The 23015-nt window shown below is 35.4% G+C and overlaps 1 protein-coding gene across 1 annotated transcript; it reads left to right on the plus strand.

Moving 5' to 3' along the window:
- The first annotated feature begins 4009 nt into the window (after window positions 1-4009).
- LOC136797823 (TATA box-binding protein-like 2) lies at window positions 4010-22769 on the plus strand. Its single transcript, XM_067054407.1, has 6 exons — window positions 4010-4053; window positions 4646-4733; window positions 7559-7650; window positions 8063-8126; window positions 9115-9218; window positions 21730-22769. Exons 1-6 carry the CDS (start codon window positions 4010-4012, stop codon window positions 21899-21901), a joined length of 564 nt encoding a protein of 187 aa, XP_066910508.1. The 3' UTR covers window positions 21902-22769.
- Window positions 22770-23015: the final 246 nt, after the last annotated feature.

The raw sequence follows: 23015 nt of genomic DNA on the forward strand, positions 1-23015 counted from the left end.
CGCATTCACGCAATAGAAATATGGATTTTCACATTCACGCAAGTTTTTTCAATTCACGCATTCACGCAATTCTTTTTCGATGTTCACGCATTCACACAACCAAAAAAGCCCATTCACGCATTCACGCAAACCGCTGGGGGGGGGCCTTAAAAGTAACGCTGAATTAATTTGTTACAAGGGGATAGAACCAGAACGAGTTTCTCCTCCCCCAACTTTTTTCTACGAGGAATTATCATATTTGATTTTTATCTGCAGCATTTAACATCTTGGCTGCATCATTTTGAAGAACGCTGAAACAATGTTTTGGACTGAATAGGTTGCTAGCTCGTTTTGAATATGTTTGGCTGATTGTAAAAAAAAGTATAAAACCGAGTACAGGGTTTCTCAACGTATAGACCTTCTAGTATTTATAGATACATTTCATCTAATCACTGACGCTTTTCCGAACGTCTCTGATTTCCGAGCGCTTAACCACAATTCGTTTCTTTTGAAGATAATCGGCCTCGTCCTGTCAATATAATTGAAAAGCTTTTTTTCCGGTGTTATGCAAAGCTTATAAAATACTTTTTACAACTAGTTTTTCCTTAATACATTTTTTCCGGTCATCTAGACGTTCTTTATTGCACGCAATTGAGCCTTCGATTCTTCTTACTGTATAATCATAATATTATCATATTACATCAGTGGCCTCTACAATAGCGGTCTCGTGGTTTTGATACAAGGGGCTAGTCCACTCGTTTGGGAGCTCTATGGGGCCCCCTTTAGGGGCAATAAAGATTCTGAATTTTGCCATTTCGCTTTATAACTCGAATAAATTTAAACGTGAGTGTTTGAGTTATGGAGAATCTATTGTACAACTTACTTTACTCGGCCTGATTGTTTTGTTCTTTTACTAACTTGACTTGTTTTTGGGTCAGAGTCGGGCTGATTCACCTTACGATATTTTATATCTCAAACTCTCAAAGGAAAAAAACTTTTCTTTTAGATATGGAGAAAATACACCTTTTCAACCGTAGTCGCGCGGTCAGGCGCGTGCCACTTAATTATTTAATTAACCCCCTAAACTCGATACAATCCTTTTTTGACACATTTTTCTATAGTCTATAGGTGCGAAAAAAGGACTGGGACGGTTTTAGTGGGATAAAGCGGACAAAAAAATGCCCGCATCGTAATTGGGGGCTACGGTCGAAAAGGTTTATTTGAGATAAACAAAGCCTGATTACGCATTGATGTTACTCCGTAATGGACCATAGTACTTAACAATCATTTACTACCACAATTATGTACAGGAAAAAGAAAATTACACAAATTACCCATAAATTCTTTTAGAAGAATGTCATTGACCAATGGGAGGATGGTAGGTTGACCTTCAACTATGTTCTTCTTTCAAAACCTCATCATGTCACATAATTATCTCAGTAGTAAATTAAGCAGTCACAGCTTGATTTTTTTACAAGAACTCGAAGCTGAAATTTGGCGATCATCTGGGAGTCTAAGTCAGAGTTTATACTTCAAAAATGAATACGAAGAAAATATAAATCATAAAGGCCTTTTTAAGTTATGTCAACAAATTAAGAATATTTATACTAAATAAAAAGACTGAACCAAAATTTACATACAAATGAGAAGACTGAGCCAAAATTCACTCGTTCCTGTAAAAAAATGTTTATCAAGACTTAAATGTAATGAATGAATGGAGGAAAAAACTCAGGAAATGCAGGAACTGAACGCAAATTTTGAGTGTCATATGGGAAATTAGCCTTTGCTGAGTTATTTCAAGAATTTTAAGCCAATTATTAATCTATAGTCTGATTCACTTACCTTGCATTCCTATCATATGAGACTTGTGATGGCATACTCCTCATATGTTCCATTCAATCTTCTACAATGAGATCAATAGAGAATTCAAAGATAACTCAAGGATAATTAAGATGCTTAGCTTGTCTTAGGAAGTTGAAATTAGGCACCTTCGTTGAATAGCTAGCATACAGCTATTCACGATATTTATCACGTAATGTTTTCGACAGAAACAATCTGGTTTTTGCCAGTAGTGGCAAATTTCAAACAATTCTTTCTTATAGCTTAAAGTTGCCACTACTGGCAAAAACCGGGGTGTTTCCGTACAAAACATTACGTAATACATATCGTGAATTTTCGTCGATACTTGGCAAACTGCACATTATGCCCAGTCGACAGTACACTGAATAATGGATGTACCGTTTCCACGTCACATAAGAATACCTGCAAGTCTCTTAAGGGCCACTTACATATCGATTTCCAAGTCGAAGTCTATTTTTTTGGGTAAAAACTATGAAAAATAGACGAAGAACTATGCGTAGCGAGAGTAGCTATCAAAATAAAAAATATCTGCCTCACCTGTTAGAAAAATTAGAATTCAATCAGCCCCGAAAATTTAATTGATTTTCTTAGTGTCGCTGACTCTGACTCCCAAATACCTCGCGTCAATTTGACGTTAGTCGTGGGAAACATCGATATGTGAGTGGCCCCTTACCTACATACAACCCTTATGGATGAGCGTACATTAATTTGCCGATTAATTGCAGTTTACCGCCGTCTAGATGCGTAAACTATTAAAAGCTCTGACCATAGTCGAAAAACTGACTTTAGTATTTGAACATAAAACTTATGTTTTAGGTTCTTTAACACTTTTAACAAAGAATTGCCTTTATAAATTGCAGTTTTTCCAACTGTCTGCAAAGAATAGAACTGTTTTAAATTTTTCTAAAAAATTACCTAAATTAATACATCAAAAGTTATGGCTGTTTTTCTATGAAAAATTGGGAAGGAAAATTTGTCAAAAAGCACTATTTTCAAGATTTTGAGATAAAAAAGCTTTTAGAAAATTCCGAAAAAATAATTTTAATTCGATAAAAGATACACCATCTACCGCAAAAAAAATTTCAAAGCCCTTCAAAGTTGAATTACTCTTCTTCGCAAAAGTCTTCATTTTCTTCTTCATCAATCTTTTTCATTGCGATTCTTAAATTTTCAGACTCAATGATAATTGGCCTAACAGAAAATGTATAACATGCCACAGTTTTGTGGGCTACATCAAGTAGAACTTTACATTTTCTAAGTGGCAAATATAAAAAATTCACTATGGTCAGAGCCCGTATGATGGTTTATTTCAATTTCCTGGGTAAACATACTTGGCGCGTTCCCAGTATCCTTTTTTGCTGTTTTTACGTCGTACGGTATGTGGAAACACAGAACGGTGCTAAGACTGCGACTGTCTAACAATTTGAAGCTACTTTTGTATGGAAATAGGAAAGATTAGCTATTCTACGGTACAACTCATGGTATGACACGATCTTTAAGGTTTCATTTTTAGCAAATTACGTTTCCTTGAAACCTGCTTATTTTTCTTTGCCAAGAAAAAGAAAAAAAAAATTGTATGTCATACCCAACCCACTTATTATTATCAATCAGATCTATTTTCAAAAGTATGAAATCATCCAAAATAACAATGGAAGTCTTTCATTAGAATGCCAGTTATACAATTTTTGGGTTGGTAAGATTTGGAATTTTCATTTGCGTCTGTTCAGCCTACGTACTACCTGCTCAAAAATTAATTAATATGCCAACTCTTGACCAAATCGAAACTATATGTACGTTTTTTTATAAGAACATCCAAAATTATTGAAGCTTTCGGATTATGTTCTTAACTTTTTGGGTTTTAAGCCTAAAATTGTTTTTAGAATGTTCTTATTTTCTCCATTTTGTGACCATTTTCCTAAAAAAATCGGTTGTTTTCGAGTCCGTGAAGCCTTGTATTTTGGCCATCAAAGCCTTATGTTCTTATACAGTTTGGACAAAAACGTGTTTATGAGGTTATTGGTCTAACTATTCACTTTTTAGGCGAGGTTAGATATTTTTTGCTTATTTTACCACAGCCAAGAAACGTAATTTTGTTAATAAAAACATAACATTCATTAACTGTTTCAGAAAGTCATTGATTTGAGCCAGAAACCTAAATTAATATGCGATTATGACTTTTTCGGTTTTAAACGTTTCGTATGGGAAAAGACCAAGGTACTCTCTATAGTTCTACTTCCGGCTGATCTCTGCTTTTGATAATTTGGTGACTTTGAGTTAGTAGACTAGGAACACTGGGCGAGGTCGCTTTAGATCCCTTAGGGCCAATTACCTACAGATGTTACATGAACATTTAGAGCCTTTCCAACGTTTTATCTCTGTTTTAAATTTGGCTAGAGTTTGAATGTCATGTAATTTCAACTTCTTAGGTAATTGGTTCCACAATAAAGATGCTCTAAAGGATAAACCGTAAATACCGAAGGTATAGCGAGTAGCTTCAGGGAGAGTTAAGAGTTTTGTGGATCTTAGTTTGTATACCACTGTTTTTATTTGAAAAATTTCTGCCATGAAGCTTGGACTCAAACCTTTGATTGATTTGAAAATTTCCACCATCAAATATTGTAAATTTTGGATGTGGATTTTTACAGTATTTGTACGGTTTAATAAAACTCCATAGTCTAAAGAAAAGTTTGAATGTACCACACGTAAAGCCCGTTCATGCACTCTGTTTATTTCATCGTTGGATGCTCTAATGTTTATAATGATATGATATAATGTTTATGATTCACTTTACTATGTTTTTTTTTAGAAATATCGTCTCCACTGTGAATCTTAGTTGTAAATTGGATTTGAAAAAAATTGCTCTTCATGCTGGAAATGCTGAATATAATCCCAAGGTAAACTTTTTTTAAAGTTTTTTTCGAAATGGAGTAAGCTGTAATGAAAAATGACGCGAGTCAATATTTTACGTGAATAGCCCAATAAGATCATATAAGATAGGATTTTGGACAGTATTTCCAATTTTTTCAGAGGGTGACTGCTAGACAGTTTAGCCATATACCTTATTTCACAAGTATTACTATTCAACGGCCTTGAAATTAGCACGCATAAAATTAACACAAATTTTAATTTGCTTTTTCAAGGACACCACGGCTGGTTTTAATTAAGGAGGTTTTTATTAATTCGAAATTTTTCAATTCGTGTTAATAAAATGACTAGTAATATTCGTGTAATAAGGTATTAACTGAACGAAACAGCGAACCCCTGATTTACTGTGCTAGTGCTCTAAATCACTCATGTCCGAAACGAAATAAGTGGAGGACTGTATATTTCTATTAGATCCTTCTTCTTCTCTTTCTAGTTTCGTACTAATCATAAATTACAAATGTCGCGCTATTTATATATCCACGTGACCCTACTGGTCACGTGGTCAAACTGTCAATCATAATTTCTATTCCACGACATTCCCCCCGAAAATATAAATCACAACACTCACCCTGCCAAAATAATCTAAGTTCCTATAAAAAGTGTAACAAAATGTTCTAATAAATCGAGTAAATCCTAGTTCATAAAACGTTCATAAAGCAGGTGAGGTCTAAATTCAAATACGCCCTTTTGACGTCATTCTATTGATTCGTTATTCATTCTGTAAATATCTCTCTCTCGTAAACAAAGTTCCATGTGTTCGAAAAAAATTCCAGAGGAATTTTTTGAAAATGTTTTCTTGCGTAAACAAGTCTCCTTTAGCAGAATCTCTCAATAATTTCCAAAGTAAACTTCTTTCAAAGTTCCAGCAAAAAAAGATTCTAAAGTTCGACGTTTTCCCAAACAAATCTCCAGTTCCAGTAAAGTTTCCCAATTTTGACGATTCAAAATGTCTTGCTTTCTAAATACGTACAATTCTCAACGTTCAAGTAACCAATTTTCGATATATTCTTTAGTCGTAGGGGCCAAATTTCCAATGGGGCCGAGAAAATATCAAACTTTGTTCCCGTTCGTTAACCCTATTCGGCCTAGGGGGGGGGCTCTTTCTGTTCGGAGGTCAAACTATTGGTAATAGTTCCTGAAATAATAGAGCTTTTGCCGTGAAATTTTCTGTAAATTCCTAACTTTTATTTAGCTTCAAAATAAAAAAAAATTTGACACCTAAATATTTTCACACCTTGAGCATGATGACATTTCTGAGAGTAAGGTGTCACAAAAATTGACACTTTTCTAATACAAATTCATTTTTGATGTCAAATATATCTTTTAAACCGTAATTTATTGAATATTTAAGATAAAATAAGCATTTTAAACTCAGACAACTTTTTTCTAAAGCCTTTGTTAGAATACAATAGCTATTTATAAGAACAAAGGAAATTTTCGGTTTTTGCTCACTTTCGGCATGATGAGTGACGTCATCAAAAAAAAAATTTGTCAAAAGTTACCTTACGTGACAAGGATCTTGTATGCCAAATTTCATCCAAAAAGACCCACTAGATCAAAAGTTAAGGGGTGGTACAGGAAAAGCCCCCCCCCCCTAGTTCTGAACCGCCCCTAAAAGCCTAGGTTGAATAGGGTTAAGTCGTAAATCTCAAATTCTCAATCAAGTCTGAAGTATCCAAATCATGTGTAACTCCAAAGTTCTCAAATCCTAAATCAAATGTGTAAAGATCAAATTCTCAAATCAAATGTGTGACGATATATTCCCCAATGACGGATAGGAATTATTCGTAAATTTGTATCCAAAGTTTTCCGCAATGTTCAATACAATCTATATAAGTCTCAAAGGTTTTCAATTCAAATCTCAAATCAATGTATGACGATATATTCCCCAATGACGGGTAGGAATTATTCGTGAATTTGTATCCTCAAATCTCAAATCAAATGTGTGACGATATATCCCCCCAATGACGGATAGGAATTATTCGTAAATGTGTATCCTCAAATCTCAAATCAATTTGTATGACGATATATCCCCCAATGACGGATAGGAATTATTCGTAAATTTGTATCCTCAAATCTCAAATCAAATTGTGTGACGATATATCCCCAAATGACGGATAGGAATTATTCGTAAATTTGTATCCAAAGTTTTCCAATTTTCGATACAATCTATAAGGTTTTCAATTCAAATCTCAAATAAATGTATGACGATATATTCCCCAATGACGGATAGGAATTATTCGTGAATTTGTATCCAAACTTCTCCAATTTTCGATACAATCTAAATCTCAAAAGTTTCCAAATCAAATGTAAATTCATAAATCTTATCCGTGTGAGTTCCAAGTTCAACAGCATAAGTTCAATCAATAAATGTTTCATTAAATTTCCAATCAAATCCATAAATCAGTGTCCAATAAGTTCAGGTTCAGCAGCACAAGTTCAATAATTATTTATTCAAATCAATTCCAAAATCATTCCAAGTCGGTCAAGTTCAACAACGATAATTCAATAAAAGTTCTTTAAAAAAACTTTTGTACCAGATTCATATCCGGTTCGTTTGGACCAAATGTCCGAAACGAAATAAGTGGAGGCCTGTACATTTCTATTAGATGTTTCTTCTTCTCTATCTAGTTTCGTACTAATCATAAATTACAAATGTCGCGCTATTTATATATCCACGTGACCCTACTGGTCACGTGGTCAAACTGTCAATCATAATTTCTATTCCACGACAACTCAACCATTGCTACTGCAGTGTGTGGTATAAACTAATGAATAATTGTTTTGTTTTCAGCGTTTTGCAGCTGTGATTATGAGAATCAGAGATCCAAGGACAACTGCTTTGATCTTTAGTTCCGGTAAAATGGTTTGCACAGGTGCAAAAAGGTACTCTCTTGAAAGATGTCTTAACAAAAGATTATGCCAAAGGATATTGTATTGTTTATAAATGACGATCAATTTGTGTTTGTAGCTGGAGTTTTGATTCCCACTTTCTGGGGTCGTTTTGCTTAGCTGTTGGAACAACCCTTATTACTCTAGATTAGTTTATGGTGGAGATTCGACAGAATTACGTTATCATTATGTAACCATCATGTTGAGTTTGGGGTCAAAGTCGTTACATTTTTTTAAACCCTGAATATCGTTCCCTGCTAGTTCAGTAGAAAATCCCTATAAAATTTCTCGCGTTATAATAATCAAAGAAGATCATTTTTAAAAGTAGAATCCACTAAACAGTAACAGGCTTCATTGTTTTAAAATCAACTAGACTATAATTTTGTTTTCACTATCATTTTTTTAGCGAAGAGCAATCAAGGCTAGCTGCAAGAAAATATGCTCGTGTTATTCAAAAATTAGGGTTCCCAGTAAGTACTCTTCCATACAGGATAGCCCACAAAACAAAAGGCTTTTCCAGAAAAAAAACCGTATACCCCCTGTTGAGGAGGTCTATTTCCGTTCCAAGGGGGTAAGGTTTGATATGTGGCGGAATTCCCTAGTGAGATACATACAAAAATCTGTCAAAAATAACTGGAATTCCATGGGGGTAGCTTTTTAAATCCTACTAAAATTCAGATTTCCAAAGAGGTTTAAACCTGAAATTGCCTGGGATTCCAGGGGGTTACAGCATTTCCAGCCACAGAGGGATGGACCTCCTCAACAGAGGTATACGTTTTTTTTCTGGGAAAGCCCATTATTTTCTGATCAGCAAATAATTGTTTTCCATGAAGTTCTTTCATTTCATTTAAAACAATTAAAAGCATCAGGTTTTACGTTTAATGTTTTAAAAGACTGCCAAACAAACAGCCCTCCCCCAGTCACTTTTTTTCCATATATATTCATATATATTTTATATATTTTATATTAATTGCCTTCATTTATTAAAATTTGTTCCATTCGTTCTCTAATAGACCTTTTCATAAATGACGTTACGAACATACTTGCCTCGTTTTGAAATTATTGCCACGGTGATTAACTCCCAGCGGATTTTATTAAAACTACTTCCTATTCAAAAAAAAACATTTAATGTCTCAAGAGACATAATCACTATAGTAATTGTTTGAATACGAGGCAAGTGCTGTTCGTGACTTAATTTATGAAAAGGTCTATTGCGGACCTAATTATTTCAAATAACTTATTCCCTAGTGTCTGTCTTCTTTGGCTGAATGGAATTATTGATAAAGTAGAAACATGGTTTTTTTTATTATTATTATTACAACGAATACAAAGTTCAGGCACGCCGTGGACCTCTAGAACTGATCTTTGTTTATTTACAATAAATAGCGCAGTTCATGTTTTGCCCATGCTTAGTTTAAATTATCTTTAAACGATTTTATTGAAGGTTTTCTTTTGTAGGCAAAGTTTGTCGACTTCAAAATACAGAACATAGTGGGTAGTTGCGACGTACGGTTTCCCATCCGACTTGAAGGACTTGTATTACAACACAGTCAGTTCGCCAGGTATGTAACTCTATTTAAAACTGTTACACTTTTTTCGCACAGATATCTTATATAACGTACTAAATTTAAAACTTTTTTGCCTACCCGAAGTCATGATAGTTGAAGCAAAATTATGCGACATCTTTACAAAAAGTGAGGCATAGTTCAGCGTGTTTAATTTCTTTCTAAATTTCTAGTTTTGCAGTCTTGGACTGGGTTAAAACCCTAAAAACTTTCTTGCTCGCTTCGCTTGCAATTTATTTTAACCAGTTTTCCAGAAGGGATACTGCGAATTGATTCAAAAGCACCTCTTTTCAAGTGAAAATGCTATCATTTCAGTTAATATAATTGGTGTCTTGAAACAATGGAGAAAAAAAATCCCGATGACACCTCAATTTTGAGGGGGGGGGTCCATAAAATTTTGAAAGGTGATTACAACCTGGAGTAGGAGGGGGTGCTCTAGACTTTGGGTAGTGAACCCCTTCCGAACTATGGGCAGGAAACTAGTTACCGAGGGTATGAATAAATTGCTGGTACCGCACTATGACGATGGTGCAATAAAGATTTAGCTTCAGCCAGAGACCTTAGAAGCTTTATCTAGTGTTTATTGTAAGTGTGGTTTTTTAGTCCTGGTCGATGAAAATTTTCAGAAAATCGATCTTTATACTAACGCATTTTAATACTTTTCGTAAATACTTTTGCAATACAGTTGACGCTCTCTAATTCGATCTTCAAGGGGAATTGGATTTTCATCGAATAAGGGGGCGTCGTTTATGAGAGTTTCTTGTTGATTTCGTAAGGAAGCGTATCGAATAGTAGAACGTCGAATTAGAGAGCGTCAACGGTAGTTTTATATTATGAATTCGAAATGTTAAACTAAAGCTTAAAACTACTAAACTTAACAAAGTCTTCAAAGGGATGTAGGACTCGTAATATTTCAGTTGAATAAAAGTTATATCAATGCCATGACTACCCAGGATGCTTTGTACTGGTTATAACTCATTCTTCGTTTGTAATATATTGTGAATGGTATGGAGTGGTGTGTTAAGAAACTTACACTGTTTCCATTCAAAGTTTTTTGTTTCTTTGCTTGTTTGTTTATTAGTTTGATGAAAAATTCTATGCGGTAGTCTGTATCTTAGGAAATTCAGTATTGTATCCGAACACTGTTCCGTAATGTTTGTTCTTAATCTCCTACTTCCCTTAAACACGATATTGTACAAGTTTTCGAGATATTGGCTTGTCGGACTTCGAAATTTCTCATTCTAAAGTTGTGTGGACATGTTCTAAAAGGTGAACGAATATTTAAAGGTCATGAAGTTTTTCCTGGATCTGACAGTAAAACTATCGCTTTGCTAATGACCAATCACTGTCAGGCAGAAGCTGTGGAAAGAGTTGCTTTAAATAAAACCTAGTCTGGTATGCTTCAGTCAGACATAGAAAAACAAAAAATTATGGAAGGGATGATTTTATGCAAATTATCCCGTAACAATTATCGTTTTACCATGTAACACCCATATGGTGGTGGTCATCGCTCTTAACTCCTGAAAGGTCCGAGTTCATGCACAGAACCAGCGGTGTCTGAACAGTGCTAAGTGTCCCATCTTGAAAATGGAGGAATTCCTACTTCGTAAGTATTAGGACCCATTCCCCAGTGGGGAGGGCTCATATCATATCATAACATGTAACACCCATATTACTGTATTATACGTATATAAACAACTCTATTTAAACCTGGCTGCTATTTGAACTCGACTGAATTACATAGGCCGAGACCAACAATCAGACTTTTAATTCGTTGCTCCTGACCAACTATTATGAATAAGGCATTTTGTTTGTTAAGATTTTGCTGGTTGCAGTTGACCTGATGCTGTTTGTTTGATTATTTATTTTCCTGTTTATTATACAAGAAAACACGATAGGGTTGTGGCTTAGGAAGTTTCTACTGTAACAACACATAGGTCTTTATTGTTCTTAATCTTTTCCTTCCCCTACCCTTACACATGAAACAAATCAATGTTTGTAGATATTGGCTTGTCGCATTCGCTACCTGGAATATGTTAAGGACGCCTATTTCCGGAAATTTTATAATTCTATAGTTTGGATGTTGCTTAGGAAATGCTTGTATTTATTTTGCATAGTTTGAGATTATTTTTCTTCCAACATTTGACATTCGGTTAACATATTCTTTGAAAGCAGAGAATTGACTTTGATGTCAGCATTTTCGATTAAAAATATTTAGAAAACACGTAGTCCATCCTATCTGTTTGGATTTGCAGATATATTAGACGTCCTGAACCTGTTTGCAGGATTTCTTCTTCAAAAGGTGCGTAGGTGTACTTGGAGGTCATCAGAATTTCCTGGATCTGTCATTAGCGCCACTTATCTGTTACGGATGAGTCAGAAACAGTTTTTGGATGAATGGAGCTTCTGAAATTGTGTCACACACCTTCATGACGTCGATAATACAAAAGAGGCTGGACTGGATAGCCTTGATAATTAATGTCTAAAACGAAAATATGCTCTGTGCTGGCTATTTGTTTCTTTGCTGTTTGATAAACAGAAAAACACGATAAGGTTGTGGCCTTTACTGTAACAACACATATGTCTTTATTGTTATTAATCTTTTCCTTTCTATACCCTCACACATGAAACGATACAATGTTTTGATATATTGGCTTGTCGGATTCGCTACCTGGAATGTCTGTTAAGGATACCTATTTCCGGAAACTTCAAATTCTTCTGTTTGGATGTTGCTTAGAAAAAGCTATTTTATGTTGCATAGTTTGAGAGTATTTTTCTCCATTATTGAAATTCATTTTAGATCTCCTTTAAAACTAGAGATACACAATACACTTTGATGTCAGCATTTTCTATAAAAATTACTGAAAAATAAAAATCGTCTTTTTGGATTTACAGATGATTTAGATGTCATGAAATTGACTGTAGGATTTCTCATTCAAAAGTTTTGTAGCGTAGGTGTACCTAGAGGTCATCAGAATTTCCTGGATCTGTCATTAGCGCCACTTATCTGTTCGATGAGGTGTCAGACACAGTTTTTAGATAATTAAACTTCTGAAATTGTGACGTTTTTAAAAAAAAATCAAATGGGGCTGCATAGCCTTGATAATTAATGTCTAAAACGAAAATATGCTATAGTTTGGATGTTACTTAGAAAATGCTTGTTTTTGTTGCCTAGCTTGAAGATATTTTTTCTATTCTTACATTTGACATTCGGTTAGATCTTCTTTGAAACTAAAGAATAGACATTGGTGGTTTTTGATGGAAAATATTGAGAAAACACGTTATCTTTTTGGATTAACAAATGATTTCTGAAGTTGTTTGTAGGATTTCTTCTTCAAAAGGTGCGTAGGTGTACTTGGAGGTCATCAGAATTTCCTGGATCTGTCATTGACGCCACTCATCTGTTCAATGATGTGTCAGAAATAGTTTTTAGATGGATGGAACTTCTGAAATTGTGACGTTTTTGAAATTGCCCCATACCTTTACGGCACCAATAACAAATTAAGGTGGTGGAAAGCCTGACTAGCTAATGTCTAAAAGAAAAATACGAAGTTCTGTGCTCGTTATTTGTTTGTTTGGTGATTGGTATACAGAAGGAAACATTTCTTCACTTTGTGATAGGGTTGTGGTTTAGGAAGTTTGTACTGTAACAGCAGACAGGTCTTTATTGTTCTTAATCTTTTCCTTCCTCTACCCTCATCCATGAAACGAAATGGTGTTTGGAGATATTGGAGATATTAGCTTGTCAGATTCGTTACCTGGAATGTCTGTCAAGGATACATATTTCCGGAAATTTGAACTTGAATTCTCATTCATCTTGGGAATGTTGTTAAGGAAAGGAAAGAACTCTTGTCTATTGCTCGTTCCGACATCGACTTTTTATTTCTGCCTATCTTCTCTGAGGCTTTTTTCTGACCCCCTGGTGACTTTTCCAACTTATTTTCTATGTTTTCTGACTATTTTAAAGTGTTTTAGCTGACCTTGAAATATCGACCCGACCGGGGTTCGAACCCACCAAATGAAAGAGTTTCTGATCAGAAACCCAGCGTGCTATCTGTTAAGCCACACTCGCACAGCAGAACACTAAATTTGGAAATACTTATAGAATGACAAAAAAGACGGGAGTAATGTTATTATAATATGGGTAAAATCGCCCCTTTTTTATCCTGACTGAAATTCGAGCCGTTACTAGCAACCCTGCGGGGCCCAAGGCGCTGAGTATGCACCCTGCACAGTGACAAGCCGTTACTAGCAACCCTGACCAAAGCAATTCCAAACAACAAAACCCCCGGAAAATTTGAAATGTCGGAATGAGCAATGGACAAGAGTTTTTTCCTTTAGGAAATGCTTCTATTTATTTTGCCTAATTCGGTAATATTTTTGCCTTTTACAACATCTCGACATTCGGTTAGATCTTCCTTGAAACTAGAGAATTCCTGTCTTTTTGGATTACAGATAAAGTAGACGTCCTGAGAAGTTGTTTGTAGGATTTCTCATTCAAAAGGTGTGTAGCGTAGGTATACCTAATGGTCATCAGAATTTCCTGGATCTGTCATTAACGCCATAATCAATATCTTTACGACAACAATAACAAATGAAGGTGGTGGAAAGCCTGACTACCTAATGTCTCAAAGAAAAAGAAAAAGTTCTGTGCTCGTTATTTGTTTGTTTGCTCTTTGGTATACAGAAGCAAACATTTCTTTACTTTGTGATAGGGTTGTGGTTTAGGAAGTTTGTACTGTAACAACACTCAGGTCTTTATTGTTTCACATGAAACTATACAATGTTTCGATATATTGGCTTGTCGGATTCGCTACCTGGAATGTCTGTCAAGGATACTTTAAGATATTTGAATTCTCTAAAGTTATGGTGTTGCTTATGAAATATTTGTCTTATGTCACCTAGCTTGATGACATTTTGTCTATTTCAGCATTTGTCACGTTGCAAAATTTCTCCTGAATCTTCTAGACAATACACATGCTTCCTTTTTCCGTTTTTTTTTATTGACACATAAGTTAGTCCTGAAATTGTACCAGGATCTCTCATTCAAAAGATGTGTGAAGTAGGTGTACCAGAGAGTCATCAAATTTCCTGGATCTGTCATTTGCGCCAATATTTTGTTTAATGACCTGTTAGAGCAAGTTTTGGAGTTTTGATGAAAGGATTCGGAGAAACTTTCTCGGAGAAGTTTTTTCGACTCACTTAAAATCAGATCAGTTCTTCGCAACTTCTCCAACGCATTCCTGCTTCCTGGACATTTCAAATTTAATAATGATAAACTAAACGATGTTAAAAATATCCTTCCAATATTATTGGCTTTAATCAGCTTCCTTGTTGGGTTATGCTAAAGAGGATATACCGTCTGGAATTGGAAATTCACGTTGATAAGAAATACTTTAATACAAATTACCGGCGTATTGCAAATGTGGAGCTTTCGGCTACGGTGCGTGAGTCTGTCGGTTCAATCCCCGACCAGGTCAAACTTAAGACATACTTAAGTAACTTTAAGTATAATGGTACTTGATGCATTGAAATTAAAATAAGGATCAAGAGTAAGTTCAGTGATCGAAATAGTGGTTGGTTATTGGTTTAAAACCGACCAGAAATAAAAAACCGCCAACCCGAAAATTTTCAGATTTAAAGAAATAACCGACTAATATTTGAGTGATCTATATTAAAGTCTGTCCAGATATAATTGGCAGTGGAAACAAGAATGCCTGTAACTTTTAATAGTGAAATATAATTCCAAAATTTTTTTTTGCTTGTTTTAAAGAATCTAAAGCGCTATATTTGAATGTATTTTTTGTTGAAAAATTAGCGAGTTTTAGCGGTTAAATTTGCGATTGCAAAAATTGAGCTTTTTTTCTTTTTATGCTATAACGTTCATTTTTAAACTAGTGGTAGTTCAACCTTAGGTAAAGAAGGTTGTTGAATTTCAAGGCAAACGGAAAAGTCCTTCGGAAGATATGGGACCCGAAATACCCCTCGGTAGCACTTTTCTGTGAAATATCAAATCTCCAAATTTTTACTAAAAACGGGGGTAATGATGTAAAGAAATGTAAAGAAATGTAAAGACTTTCACCCAAAAATGTGTTTTGGTTCAATCAAAAAAGGTGAATGCTTCTCTGAAAACTGCCGATTTGCCCATGTTAAAGGAACCAAAAGACTACCACAAGGCATAAAGAATAATATGACACATGGCCATGAACTTCTAATGAATAATGACGAAATGCCAAAAAAACTTGCTGAACCTGCCTCTTTTTTAGAGGTAGTTCGTCTGTTGAGGGAAGAAATTCTGGAGACCTTGAATCAGAAGATGGACTCAATGCAGAATCAAATACAACACATTCAACAGACGTACCAATCACCTCTACCAACCTCATTTCCAACACAATATCCAATTCAACCCATACCAATACCAAGACATCTACAAAATCTACCACATCAAAACCAATTCAATCCAATCCAGTGTCAATAAACAATTTTGCATTCTTTAATGTTCAAGGAATTTGCCCCCAAACTGTTCAAAGCAAAGTCCCTTTTATAAAAGATAATATATGCAATAAAAATTTACTGTTTCTTGGACTGTCTGAAACATGGCTTCATAAGGGCCATATGGAAGCAGAACTTAAGATTGAAAATTTTACCCTATTCCGATGTGATTCTTCAAGAAAGAAAAGAAACAGAGGGAGATACACAGGTGGAGTGTGTTTTTACGTAAGAGAAGACATTGGTGCAACATTTGAAGAACTCTATTCTTACTACTCCTCTAAAACTGTACAACTCCTTTGTATTTACTCGAAAGCTGAAAACATGGCTTTGTTGGTAGCTTACCGCCAACCAGACGATAAAAGCAATGGAAATCCATCGACATCCATGATTTTATCACCCCACTCAATGGAGTAAAAACAGCAATATCAGAGCTAGGAGCCACCCCAAACATCATTTTTGGTGGTGATTTCAACCTACCTAAAGCTACCTGGCCAGATGGCTCACCTAAACCTGGTTGTCCTTTGGATGAAAGAATCATCCTAAACTCATTGAATCAATTCTGCAATGATTATTTCATCTCTCAATACGTGAAAACTCCCACACATAAAGATGGAAACATACTTGATCTTGTTTTCACAAACAATGAAAACATTATCCATAACTGCTCAACAGTTCCTGTCCTTCAAAGTACCTCACACCACAAAATTGTCCTGGTATCAACCTGTCTTAATGTTAACACTGTATCAGATGAAGATGAGCAGCCAGAACCTCGTACAGGTTTTAGCACCCTGAACTTCTTTGCTGATGAAATAGAAAACCTGGGAAAATATAAAAGAAACCATGCGTCATATCAGGTGGAAGGAAACACTTAGTGACGACCCAAACGAATTATTGGAAACCATAAATGCCCTGTGTTTCAAAATCTGTAAAGATAATGTACCAACCAGAATACCAATAGAAGGCAAAAGGAGATCAAAAGTTGAAAGGTATCGTAGATCCTTAACCAAAAGACGGAGAAAAATCACAAAAAAACTTTTACTCACAAATTCTCAAACCCGAAAGAAAAAAATCAATGAGGAGCTGCTACAAATCGAAAAAAAATTGCAAAAATCCTTCCAAGATTCAAAAAGGTTTGCGGAAAATAAAGCTATTGAATCAATCAAAAAGAATTCTAAATATTTCTTTGCATACGCCAAGAAGAAATCAAAAGTGAGAACTAAAATTGGACCACTAATAGACAAAAACGGGAACCTTACAATGAAGAATAAAGAAATGGCTGACATCCTTTCAAATCAATATGCTAAAGTCTTCAGTGAACCCATGTCACCTGACGATCAAGCTTTCAACACACAAACCACTGAAATATCAGAAATGGTAGTCACTGAAAATGACATAATGAAAGCCATTGACGAATTATCACCATCCTCAGCTGCTGGTCCAGATGGTTTCCCAGCAATAGTCCTGAAACAATGTAAAGAAGAATTAGCCATCCCATTGTGCCATCTATGGAAAAACAGTCTGGAAAAAGGAATTGTTCCAAACAAATTGAAAAAAATCAACTATAACCCCAATCTACAAAGGAGGAAACAAATCACTGGCTGCAAACTACCGACCAGTCGCCTTAACATCACACGTTATAAAGATCTTTGAGAAAGTCATCAGAAAACACATTGTCAAACACATGGACGAAAATAACTTTTTCAACCCAAATCAGCATGGCTTTAGAAGTGGAAGATCTTGTCTGAGTCAGCTCCTTGAACAACATGATCTTATATTAAACTTACTTGACAAAGAGACCAATGTAGATGTTGTTTACTTAGACTTTTCTAAAGCTTTCGATAAAGTGGATCATTCAATTGTTCTTTCAAAATTCAAAAGGATAGGAATAACTGGTAAAATCTATAATTGGATAGAGTCCTTTTTGAGAGACAGGCAACAAACTGTAGTGGTTAATGGTGTGAAATCAAACAACCAAGAAGTTATCTCAGGTGTACCACAAGGAAGTGTACTTGGACCCCTGATTTTCCTGATACTCATTGGAGACATAGATGAGAATGTTATCCAATCTATCGTCAAGTCCTTTGCAGATGACACTCGCACAACCAAGTCAATAAAGAATGCTGAAGATGTAAAAATATTGCAACAAGACCTTCAGATTTTATATCAATGGACAATCGCAAACAATATGAAATTGAATGATGCAAAATTTGAATTGCTACGTTATGGCTCAAATACAGAAATCAAAAATGAATCTCACTATACCTCACCATCAGGAGATAAAATTGAAGAAAAGGAATATGTTAAAGACCTGGGAGTTCTTATGTCCAATGATTGTCTATTTAAACATCAAATTGAATCAATAATTGAAAAAGCCAAAAACATCATTTCTTGGATATTACGTACCTTCACTTCCCGCTCTACACATACCATGATCACTCTCTATAAATCACTTGTGATCCCTATACTGGAATATTGCTCAGCGTTATGGAGCCCCAGTACTATTAGTCTTATTCAAAGACTTGAAGAGATCCAGAAATCATTCTTAAAACAAATAAAAGGAACACACCAAAATTATTGGGAAAGTCTAAAGAAGCTTAGAATATACTCACTCCAAAGAAGGAGAGAACGCTACAGGATCATATACACCTGGAAAATATTGGAAAATCTTGTGCCAAATATCAATGATTGCTTCAAATCTAAAGAACATCCAAGATTAGGACGAATGTGTTTTAGCAAATACGCCGGTCCAAACAATTCAAAATTACGCGACAGTACCCTGACTATACAAGGAGCAAAACTTTTCAATGCAATGCCAAAGAGCATTAGAAACTTGAAAAATTTAACTGTTGACAAATTCAAAAATGCACTTGACAAACACTTGCAAAAAATTCCCGATGAATCCCAAATCCGTGGTTATACAGGGTGCAGGAGAGTCGACTCAAACTCAATTTTAGACATGAAATCTCTCTGCTGATCCATTTCTTCCTTCAGGAATTATGGATTGAATGAAGATTGTGGTGTGGATCAAAAGATTCTTGCCAGAGCGGTACGCTCAAACACATCCAAAAGTATCCAAAAGTAAGTATGCCCGCTGATAGGATGCCCGCTTGATAGGATGCCTGTGGATGAGCCACGGAAGGTGATCACTAGGAGCCAAGTCGTTATCTCGAGATGGCGTGATGTCTGGACGCAGACATATGTATATAGAGAAGTATTAATTTATCGAATTTATCGTAAACTGAATGTTATTTATCTTAATGGAACTTTTTATGTGAAATATGTATTGGAAAAAACTAATGTCTACTTTGCTCTACTGTCACTCTGAATTCCACTGTACATTCTAGTACTCCCCGTCTTCTAACGGCGGGTCAGATCACGAACGCCTGGGTATACAAATAAATATTTGCTTATCGCGCCAGGAGAGGACCGTACAACCTCTTCCCGTGCGACACTGGCTCTCGTGTTTTATCGTTTGAGTCGGTCTTTGGGTTCCAGAAGCCTGGAGCATTACATGACGTACCTTGATTGATGCAAAAGAAAAGTTTTTATTAAGAAAAATACTATATAATAGTGAGATCTGTGTGATAAGCGTTTACGGTACTGATTTCTCAGTTTCTCTCCGAAACAAAATGAAACCCTTTTATTGGTTGATTTTGTTTTTACGTCACTTCTAAGACGAGCATATAAACGACTGGACATCCATCTCCTTTGTATATTTGTAGATAACACAGCTTCGTTGCCGTATTGTTAAAATGATTTTGATGATATACCTCTTGGGAATATCTTGCTAATAGGGAGGTTAAGTACCAAAGATAAATCAACGCGACGAACGGACGGGTTTTGACCCGCAACCTGCAGTAAACATGTGGACCTGCATTTTCTAGAATCCAGGCTGAAACAGCTCAAGAACGAAAAACCGTGAAAATCTTCGTTGTTGAACAAAGAAGATATAACATCTACTTTGCTACCCTTACCATCTTGCAGAGAAAGGGTCCGTTCGCTGCCGTTCGTCGCGTAGATTTATATTTGATACATAACCTCCCTAATAACGTTAAAACTTCAACAAAAGACTCTGTTGTTCTACGCTTCTAAGTCTTTTATCTATATCATAATAACAATGATAACAGAGGCAAAATCATCGTCAGCTTGTCAAAACTTCGACTAATATTAGGGGGGGGGGTCCAAAAATGAATTTGAAATCCATTTTTCCATCTCTTACCCCTGGGCGGCTACCAGAGACCCTCTTTTCGGAAAACCGCCCAAAACCGCTAAATGTCATTTTTTTTTTAATTTTCCATTATGAATAGCTTTCTAGTGATGTGATATCTTTTTTAAATCAGTTTTTCATCCTGATTCCGAATCTTAAATTCATTTTTTCATAGCGCTCACCCTTGGCCTGGTATAGGAGGCTGTTTTTTTACTAAAATCTTCGAAACTAAGGAAAATTGATGATTTGAAAATGTTTTACTTTGAACGAACTTTGAATGAAAAATTTAATGGTAACAACTAGTTTTAGATCAAGTTTTCATGCTGATTTCAAATTTCAAATTAGTTCCTGCATATCTCCTGCCACTGACCTGCTACGGGGCCGGCTACATGAGGTTCCTTATTCAGAAAATATTGCAAAAAATGTGCAAAAATTAATATCATTGAAAGAATAGTTCTAAGCTTTTAGTTTGTCTGTGGCTTTTTGACACTTGGCTAATTTTATCATGGCTTGCACCCCCCCCCCCCCGCCTGACCGGGGGAGCTACACCTAAAATTTGCCATATAAGAGGTGGGAGCTGCGTGTTTTACCAACAGGCGGGGGGTCTCTATCTTGGGGGGGAGACCTGTATTAGTTTATGTAAGTCTGGGGGCTAAATAACACTTCCTATAAATATTTTTCTTTAATGTTGGTTTTTAATTTCTCTAAACCTTTATGTTTTCATGCAAAGTGTGATCTAATCCTTAAAATGCAAAAATGAAGACATTTTATTGCATTCTCTAAAAGTGCACACACACATGTAAATAGAGCTTTGTGAATGCCATAAAATTTTTCCCTATACTGGGACTTAAAATTTTATCAGGGGGGGGGACCTTGTTCTCAGGGGGAACCTAAATTTGGCGTAGGGGCCTAGAACCCCAGTCGGAGCCATGCAGCAAACAACAATTAAAATATTAATCTAATTAACATTTTTACGAGTCGACATTATCTGTTGATACATAATCTTGGTCAAATATTCACTAAACTTTTTTATTTCCCATCGAACAGTAAAAAGTTTGCATGAATTCTTACTTCACTATTTTTTTGAAAACGGAATACTTTTATAAGATGAGAACTTTAACTTTAGAAAATGCCAAAAAAGCGAAAAAAAGTCTGAATAGGAAATACGTTTATATTATGCAAGATACTCCGAATTTAGCCTAAATCAAGACCAGGGTTAGAACAAATTGAGGCTGAACGTATTTAAAAATAAGAACATTCGAATAAGATGTTCTTATAAAAGAATGTGTTTATTTACCAGGGATAATGATTATACACAAACAGGACACGATATTGGACCAATTAATAAATCCGTTTCTTATGACGTCTTTACGCTGATTTAACGATCTTTAACGACCCCTACTTTACTACATTAATATTTGAATTCGAAAATCTGCACCAATATTATCATTTTCATCATATTTTGCATGCGTGTTGTTTTAAGCACCAGTAATTATTAGATACATTTATTTTGCAGAGTCAAACCTACAGAGTTGAGCAAAGCTCGACTGCTGTTTCCACCATGTGCAATATCCCTCATGACAGTGACTCTACACAAACCTTTACAACACCAGAGTGAATTTCAAAATTTTAATAAATAGAAACACAAAGTCCCGTGGTCCCCACAAGGTCTCCATGAGTCCTTCATGAGACCTCCAAGAAAATTTGTTTGAAATATCGAGTACTAACTTGCACGGTGTTTCATGTTTGTACAATTGAAAGTTAGACCCTTATTTCTATTAAACTTCTTCTGTTTATTTTCTATCATAGCTACGAGCCTGAACTTTTCCCTGGTCTCATTTACCGTATGTTGAATCCAAAAATCGTACTACTCATCTTCGTCTCCGGTAAAGTCGTATTAACTGGTGCCAAAGTTCGATCGGAAATTTACGAAGCTTTCGAAAACATTTATCCAATCTTGAGAGGGTTTCGTAAAACGTGATCCATTTATCGATGTTTGCTGGTCCTGCTGTTTTTCTATGGAGACTCTTTTTCACTGGACATGGAGTTCTGTCTGGTTGGTTTACGTTTTTGGAATCCATGCAGCTGATTTGATATTCGGTTGCCGGTTGATTAATAACTTTATGGATTTGTGATTTTGAGAAAATGGTTTCTGAAATGAAACAGAAGTGTTGGTTGGTTATTTTCGATCTTCAAACATTCGATGAAGATGCATGGCTTTACTGTGAAATGTGATGTATTTTATCGCCGACCTGATACTTTTCATCTTGAGTTGAAACATCTTGAGATTTTCCTGTACATATTTATGTTATACCTTTTTGATTGGTTTACTAGAAACTTAATTTATAATTTTAAAATTCGGTATCTCGGTGTGTTTGCCGTCGTCGAGCAAAGTGGACGGCGATTTCGGCCCCATGTCAGCTTTGCTTTATACCGTCGCCATCGATTTATCTCGAATACATAAACTCGCTATTGCCTAACTTTCGAGGAGTCACAGTTTCATTGATTGAAAAAAGCAGTTAAGGAACAGAAATAGCTCTGAGCAAATTCCAAACATAACTTAGAGTACAGTACGTACATACCTCTGTTTTGGTTCCAATGTACGCACGAAAAATATCAAAACAAAAAACTATTTTCAGCCAATCAGAACTTGTTTACTTGATATTTGCTCTTGCGAATAACACAGAATCAAAGAGCAGAGAACTCATTCCAAACACATATCCAGACTAAAGTAATTGCATTGTTTTATATTACGATGTTTTTAAATTGATAATATTTTTCATTATTTTTCATGTATTATAGGATGACCTAAAGTTTTTGTTCAAATAAACCTTTCAAAAAAACGAAAATCTTTAAAAGTAACGGTGAATTAATTTGTTACAAGGGGATAGAACCAGAACGAGTTTCTCCTCCCCCAACTTTTTTCTACGAGGAATTATCATATTTGATTTTTATCTGCAGCATTTAACATCTTGGCTGCATCATTTTGAAGAACGCTGAAACAATGTTTTGGACTGAATAGGTTGCTAGCTCGTTTTGAATATGTTTGGCTGATTGTAAAAAAAAGTATAAAACCGAGTACAGGGTTTCTCAAC

The sequence above is a fragment of the Clytia hemisphaerica genome, unplaced genomic scaffold (genome assembly GCF_902728285.1).
Source record: "Clytia hemisphaerica strain Z4C2 unplaced genomic scaffold, Clytia hemisphaerica genome assembly, whole genome shotgun sequence".
NCBI lineage: Eukaryota > Metazoa > Cnidaria > Hydrozoa > Leptothecata > Clytiidae > Clytia > Clytia hemisphaerica.

What these genes read in the sequence shown, in the direction of transcription:
- LOC136797823 (XM_067054407.1), top strand. Translation starts at nt 4,010, where the DNA reads ATGACTTTTTCGGTTTTAAACGTTTCGTATGGGAAAAGACCAAG. An exon ending in TCGTATGGGAAAAGACCAAG is followed by an intron (nt 4,054 to 4,645) that starts GTACTCTCTATA and finishes GTTTTTTTTTAG; the next exon opens with AAATATCGTCTCCACTGTGA. An exon ending in GTTTGCACAGGTGCAAAAAG is followed by an intron (nt 7,651 to 8,062) that starts GTACTCTCTTGA and finishes TCATTTTTTTAG; the next exon opens with CGAAGAGCAATCAAGGCTAG.